Source organism: Perkinsus marinus (genome assembly GCF_000006405.1).
Source record: "Perkinsus marinus ATCC 50983 genomic scaffold scf_1104296966738, whole genome shotgun sequence".
NCBI classification, from domain to species: domain Eukaryota; phylum Perkinsozoa; order Perkinsida; family Perkinsidae; genus Perkinsus; species Perkinsus marinus.
Genome location: NW_003203798.1, coordinates 680 through 8479, shown reverse-complemented (window position 1 = coordinate 8479; position 7800 = coordinate 680). Strand labels below are relative to the sequence as shown.

Genomic DNA, 7800 nt, shown 5'->3' with positions numbered 1-7800 from the left:
TTTGAAATATGCACTTGTTTCTAGATCTTCCGGTAAGGTTTCAGCATTCCGCGCAGCATCGCAAAACTCGTAGTTCAAGCGCCTAAGAGGAGCCGCCTCAATCTCCGGGCTCTCAGCAGTAGAGTTTGCGCTGGTTCGGTCTTCGTCTTGGGAAAGACTCTCAGTGATAGGAGCCGTCGTCGTCTTGACAAGAGGGGAAGCATGAACATCGAACAACTTTTGGAAGGTTTCACGACATGCACTGCTCTGATTCTCATCGTCGATGGGAGCAAACTTCATCTGATCTATGAAGTATTGCAGGGTCATGATTTGGAACTCATGTGGGTCCGAGCTGAGAGCAGCAGCAGCAATTGAACTCCTACAAAATGAAATGAACTCACTTCACAGTCTCAGGGATGTATTCGACAGAGTCCACAGTATCATAGTCTACAGCTGGGCATATCAATTTGATTATCCTCCTGCTCCCAGTACTTCGATCAATGTATAATAACATTGCCATATCATCTTGGCTCTGTAACTCGCATAATATGGAAGTCTCTGATACTGTCTGTTGTTCAACTTTCGCATCCTGATCATGTACGATGGTCCCCGAATAGTCATCTGTTCATTCACCCTAATATCGACAATTCCGGGCATTTCATCCTTCATTGGTTTAATATGCCGTATTTCGAAATTTCTGCTGTCCGATCTTCCCTGAAGGAGTACGCTGAAAATCTTGCTGATAGACCGGCAGTAGGATGATGATGAAATTAGCGCCAAGGAGAGAAGATTCATCAACCACAACAACTTGGCCATAAAGGGCTCAAATTTTAAAGCGCATCTTGTTTGAATCACTAGCCGAATTCCCGAGATGATATTTTAAGATGATGGAAAGAGCATGTTTCGAGCAAGAGACTTCATGGTGCATTTTTTTGCAGAACTTGCGTCGTTTTATTTCCGACGAGTGTAGCTTCACACAACAGTTGTGACCTGCTACACTTCTACTCCATAAACGCTTAGGAAGGGTGTCTAGCAGTGCTTACGATTACGTGCATTGTTGTAAACCGCCTCTCTCATTTGCTATGATACATCATTGTGTTCGTCTGTCTCTGTGACGTGACACGTATCATTGACCTGCACACTGTGCAGGTCAATGATACTTTAGCGTCCTTGTGTATTGTCCCCTAGCGTAAAGCTAGTCGTTTTTGCGGAAGTTTCATCGTAATGTATGAATTAGTTACAAGCTCAATTTTAATTACCTTCTCCTATGTCACAGTATCCGTCGAGTTCTAAGAGTGGTGATAATTCAGCTGATGATCAGCTGCTGATTCTAGTAAACGGTCTATACAGGCCGGGAGCACTACACAATATGTGTAGTACACATAGAGGATGTAGCGAGAATATACAGTTGTAAACTATTCTTCAACACAACACTGTAGATGCACAAAGAACTCTGATAGTACTATTGTGAAATCCCAGGACAAGTCGCAAAAGCTTTCAGTCTGAGCAGTGTGTCAAAGGTGATGTTCATATTCTATTTCGAATGAATCACGTTCTTGCGTTTTGCCGCCGTTCTCGAGTCACTGATTGAAATCAAGAGCAAGTACTCCATAATTTGCATTTGCGCGTATTGTATGATGACGACCTGTCGTGTTCTGATATAATTCCGATGAGTTCTAACCCAATCACACACGAGCCGCAGTAACTTGAAGCTAATTAAAAGGGACGCATGGTGTGGTAACGGTTAGTCTAGCTAGTTAGCTATCGCTCCCTGGAAGTTCAATGCCATTCTCTGAAGCCTGGCCATGCCAGAAGGGAACTTAATCCGAACAGACACTCCAGTCTCGCTGCTGCTAGTAGCAGCATGCTACCACCAGCTTGTCGGTCTCGGCCACACTGTTGATATTCAGTCGATTACTATCACTCGAATGTCTCGACGAATTTATCAGCTTGCACTACGGCACCCATGGCCAGCTGGAACTTACTCTGAGCGGAAGCGTCGTTCCCGTCTGGATAGTCTGAGTGGACCTAACACGAGAAAAACAACAAAAACAAAAACAACAACAACAACAACAACAACAACAACAACAACAACAACAACAACAACAACAACAACACCCGGGCTTTCCAACAAAGGAGTTCAAGCTGGAACAATTCTACTATAGTCGCAATACGCCGAAGCGAGGTCATGACCTATTCTAGTCCACAAAGAGCAGCAAGGTGCCATTCTCAGTTAATCTGATGTTGCTCATCAGTTGCAGCGCAAAATCCACTACGAGATCACGGGCTGTCCAGACGAAGGGTGAGAGAGAGGCGGACAGACCGCAACCGTAGCAAGTTTTTGTCGACGGCACGAGGTGTCGAACCCGCGAAGGTTACGGCTGAATGGGTTCAGGGCTAGCTCCCTTATCCATTCGAGTACATCGTCTGTCGAACGAGTATACCCATTGAGCTGTGGTTCGGTGCTAGCCGAACTCGCTCGGCGGACATGACGGAGACTTTGTGCAAGAGTCAGTATCTCGTCCACCGGACCACAGCTGTAGGAGCCAGTCACATCCCGTAGGTATGCGGCCGATGCTGATGCATTGTCGAGGCTGGCTCGACAAGCATATTCATGATTGGCCGTGACGCTCACGATGCGCGCGTCCGTACGGCGCGAGGTATGACACTAAGGATTCTGTGATGCTGGTCATAGGCGAGCGCTACTTTATGTACATGCGTGCTGCTTTCACGCTGCTGTGTGTTTACGTACGGGCTTTTATAAGTTAAGTTAGGCTAAGTTGAGTCCGGTATAAGTTCTATACAAGGCTTTTACTAGTTACTGACTTATACTAGCTTACATAGGGATCCATATCTATATGAGGAGGATATGGATAATAGGGTCTTCATTGTGTTGCTATAGTTTTGCGGCCATTGATTGCACTCTATTGGGCACGGGATCATTCGCTATGGTTTTGCGAACCCTTATGGGTTTAGGGTTTTTGAGTCATCTGAGGACTAAGGTTGTCGCTACGGATTGTCGATATATATTAACGGAGTCTAGCTTTGAGTTATCTGAGTTCGGAATGGTTGTTACACGTTCAGGAAAGACTACCGAAGTGCCACGTAATCGTGACACTGATGTTATAGTCAAGGTACGTCGTAGACGTGTTAAGGAAAAGACGAGTCATGCTTCTCATGCGCAGTGTGCAGAAAGGGAGTCAACCCATGGTACCTCGGTTACTCCCACTAGTTACCCGAGTCCTCATAGGGAGGACCACCGCTGCGCGTATCCTACCGGGATTCTTCCCGACTACAGATCTACGGTTACTGGTGATATAAGGTCTGTGAGAAGGGTTACATCGACCGATATCTTGTTGGATCGGAGCTTGGGGTATGATGGTATCAAGAAGAATGTATCTAACAACCGCACTGACTTGGAGGAGGCTCTAAGGCCGCTCGGTTTATTGGCAAGTTCCGAAGTGGAGCCCCCCCAACCTATTGGTGATATAAATGACATCATTGATGGTCCAGAGGAGCAAGGGCGACAGCATGGGTTCATCCCCATGGTGGTTAATGCGAGGCTACCGAAGGTATGGTATCCAAGGGTAGATATGGGGCTACCAAGGGATTCCTGTGAATGGTTACGTGGCTTGGCGTTTATGGCATACAAACTGGCCCAACTTGGGGCTGATAAGGTCATTGAGGCGCCCTATAAGGTCACAGTAAGGTCGGATAGTTGTGGTGAGCTACAAGAAGATTCATCAAGGGTGGTAGATATCACCACATCTCGCGCCCTTGTAACTCAGGGCGTTCCCCTCCGTAGTTTGGAAGAGGACGCTAGCGCCTGTATCGTCCCGTTGATCCGAGTTATGTGGACCGGGCGTTGGGCAAGGAGCCATAGGTCCAGGGTACGGTCAGATGGACAAGGTCAGTACCCCCGAGCACACCAGGAGTTTGGCTGCGTGCCCGCCAAGTTCCCCAACTCCTTAGGGTCTTCACAGTGCATTCTAGATCACGCCTGTGAGGGTTCTCCTAGTGGAAACGGGCATCCTCTCGATGCCATCTGCGATGATGTCACGCCCACTGGAAGGCTACTTAGGGTACAGATGCTAGGTAGTTTCCTAGCCTATGCACTTGGAACAGGTCCGAGGTTGTCGTTATTAGATGGGAGCCATTGGTCGGTGCGTCCCTGCCTCGTCAAACCCGCCGATGACGCCTGCGGGCGTAGCCTTGTTGAAAGCGATGACAATGTACCAAACCTAGTATGCTTGCGTGATGAACAAGCGAAGGGTGCTCGAGTATTGGTTGGGGCGGTAGCCTGCCCGAAGTTTGAAGGGTTCAAAGGTTACGGTTCCACATGCTCTTCTCTGAGCGATTATTCTATGATCGACGGTCGTGCCTCGGAGATTGATGGACAAGCGGGTACTCGAGTATCTGTTAATGCCGACCACCCCCCATATGGTGTAGAAGGACTTTCTCGTGAGGATGGTTACGGAGAGGTTGTTGACAAGACAAGTCGTAGGGAAGATGACTATACGGTTATGCAGTCAGGAGTTCAACTACGACCACTACTATGTCATACTGTAACCAAAGGGACTAGAGGTTCGTCCTCCAGTTCGTCTAATTCAACTACTATTTTGCAAGCGGAAAAAGGTAAATACGGCTTTGAGCCGGAATCGACTAAGGGGATGATTTCCTCCCCATTTATCTGTTCACCTCAGGTGATCGATAAGTATCGGTCTTCTCAGTGTTCAGGTATTCAAGTAGAAGACAAGGACGGCCAAGGCCCCCATGAGCCATTCTTGTCAACTACAACCGATCAACCTGGGGACGCTCAGGAAGACGGTGAATTAACTCAAGATCAACGTGTTGATAGGGTTACCAATAAGGATTACCCCGAGGACGGCAACGATGATCAACGCGGGCAACAGAGACTCCATAACGCCTCTGACAATAAGCAGGAGAGAAAGGAAGAGTATGAAGAAGATAAGGTGAACGATGAGAATAAGAGGGATACTGCAAATGATAAGAGGAGATATGGAGAGAGTGGAAAGCGATACAACCCTTATGATGGGAGCTCTGGAAGTGGGAGTGATAGATCGAGAAGGGATAAGTATGGTGGAAGGAGAAGTAGGAGGAGAAGATCCCCTTCGAGCGACCCGACATCCTCGGATTCGAGCTCGGATAGTAAGGGTAAAAGACCGAGATCGAGCAATCGAGTAGATCGTTCGAGTTCGGAGGATAGTGATTATGGGGTGAAGCATCGCCTAACAGGCGGTGGACACTTCCATCCAGTACGTAGGGTTGTACGATCCTCTCGGAAGTGTGATGTCTGTGCCACAAGAGAGTGTCGGACCAAGATCCACTACAAGGAGTACGACTCGGCCGAGCAGATGGCTATGAAGCTTAGGCCAGCAAGAAGGTATAATGGCGGAGAAGATATACGGTCTGGTACGACATGGATCGAAGAAATGGAACGAACTACTGAAGGTCATTCTGAAGTGGTTCAATATTTGTGGCTGAAACACCACACGGATATGGATGTGTGGGGTAAGGTTACTGATAGAGATAGTCCCCCGCACAGATGCTATAAGTCATTCGCCTATCATTTGGAAAGGGTCTGCAGAAGGTTTAGGAAGATATATGATACCGACGAGCACTTACAGCGTGCCAATAGGGCTTTCCAGTTATGTACGCAAGGTAAGGATTCGGTTCATCGGTTTGCTAAGCGACTCGAGAGGCTATCTACTGAGCTATATCATTTGGGTGCTCCACCCTTGGAGTATATGCTAAAGTGGAGGCTATATACGGGTTTAGCGGATAAGGAATTGCGAATCAAGTTGGATGATTATGTATCAGACCCTAAGGTGAGCTATCAACGGTTCCGCGAGAAGGTTCTCACCAAGCATCGGCGTATGTACCAAATAGCGAAGATGATTGATGAAGACTACGCTATGGGAAATGGTTATGAACCTGAAGAGAGAAAGCGGTTTAGGAGTCCTAGTCATGACCGAAAAGGATCGAAGTTTGTACAAGCACTTCTACATGCATCCGATAGTGAAGATTCGGCAAGCAGTATGCGAAGGTGTCACGTCTTTGCCATGGGGCAAGATAAGGCCGAGTTCAAGTGCTATCGCTGCTTGGGTAAAGGTCATTCTGCAAAAAGGTGCACAGCTGAAGAACCCAGGGATTTAGATGAGAGGTGTCTAAGGTGCGGGAGCCCAGGGCATAGATTGGATGACTGCAAGATCCAAGTTGAGAGGGCTACGTGTGCCAGATGCGGTTTGGCTGGTCATTTGGCCTATGTGTGTAGAGGGAGAATCAAAGGTCTGACGTCTTCAAGGAGTCCATCCCCTATGAGAACTAATCGCCCAGATAAGGCGAAGGTGCATTGTGCTACTTATTCTCCATTCAGGATATTTACACTTTCTGGTGGTCTACAGGGTTTAGAAGAACGGTATCACCTTAATCTATCTTGTAAGGAGAAAATGGCTATGGTTATAGGGGATGTTGAGATTGAAGGAGAGACTATTACCGCGCTCTTCGACACAGGAGCCGAATTATCGCTAGTCACTATATCTACATTAGAGAGGCTTGGTATGGATGGTGCTATCGATACTACGGTTACCCCTCCCATTGTCGTGGCAGATGGTGGTAAGTTGAGGATATATGGTGCGGTTATGTTACGTATTACTACACCTGATATTTCTATTAAGGATCAGTTTATAGTCACTGATGACTGTTTAACTGTCCCGCTGTTACTAGGATGTCCAACATTGGCAAAATTGAAGACATCTATTCACGTCACCTCTGAAGGAACTTATATCCAGACCAACGTGGGACCTGTGGATCCTATTAAAGTTAAAGGGAAGGTGAAGTTCTCCGATAAGGTTGATTATTTCCCTGAAGAAATATTTCAAGGGTGGGAACATCCAACAAATGAAATATTGGTGAACTATCAGGTCTATATTATAAATCAGTTGGTGAGAGCGGATAAGGTTCAAGGAGTGAATGCTGATTACGTCACCGTGGAGAAACTTGAGAGCCCTACATCCTTATGGTATTGGTCACGGTTCCCTTGTCAAGATTCGTCAATGGTAGAGAGGAGAACCAGTAAGGTATCTTGTGTTGCTGGCCCCAATGACGACGAACTCGTGGACAGGGACTCTGATACTAGGGGTGAAAGGATGGAAGATTTAAACTCCTCACAAAAAATAGATGATGGTATTGACACTCTCAACGAAATGGTAGAAGATGATCAAGGACCTCTACTAGACACCAAGCCTCCATGGGAAGCTTTAGAGAGGGTATGGTGCTATGATGGTATTGCCATACTTGGCAGGCCAATAATGAGAGTCCCGTGGATTAACGAAGGGAGACCCAAGATGAATTATCGACAAGCAGCAGAGAGGGGAGCAAGGGCCTTCGATAGGCTGAATGATGTTCAGAAGGTCTCGTTTGAGAAGGCGCTCCAACAATATATAGAAAGAGGATTCTGCGGTATTGTGAAGGATAATAGGGTCGACCAATTTCGTATGATACCCACAGCTACCGAGTGTCAAAGGGTGTGGGAGTTGTTGGTTAAGGACAGCGTTCTGGAGGGATCAGTAGTGACGTTGCCAAGGCACTTCACACCGGCTCACCCGGTGTTTAGGGACAGCCATGTCACTACCCCCTGTCGGATAGTCCTGGACTTTAGGGAACTCAACAAGTTCTGTTTCAAGGGTGGACGGTCCCAAAACAATCTACTTGGGGCACTTCTCCATGTTAGGGGATTTCGCCATTTGATTGGGTCCGACGTATCAAAGGCTTTCTGTCAGATGGTTGCTGCTCTCCCAG

At 47.2% G+C, this 7800-nt stretch overlaps 1 protein-coding gene across 1 annotated transcript; it reads left to right on the top strand.

Moving 5' to 3' along the window:
- Positions 1-3620: 3620 nt before the first annotated feature.
- Positions 3621-6936, top strand: Pmar_PMAR008161 (hypothetical protein; the record flags this gene model as incomplete). Its single annotated transcript, XM_002768933.1, has 7 exons — positions 3621-3683; positions 3768-4074; positions 4126-4476; positions 4717-5046; positions 5236-5383; positions 6377-6883; positions 6924-6936. The coding sequence occupies 7 exons, from the start codon at positions 3621-3623 to the stop codon at positions 6934-6936; spliced, it is 1719 nt and encodes a 572-aa protein (XP_002768979.1).
- Between the last annotated feature and the right edge of the window lie 864 nt (positions 6937-7800).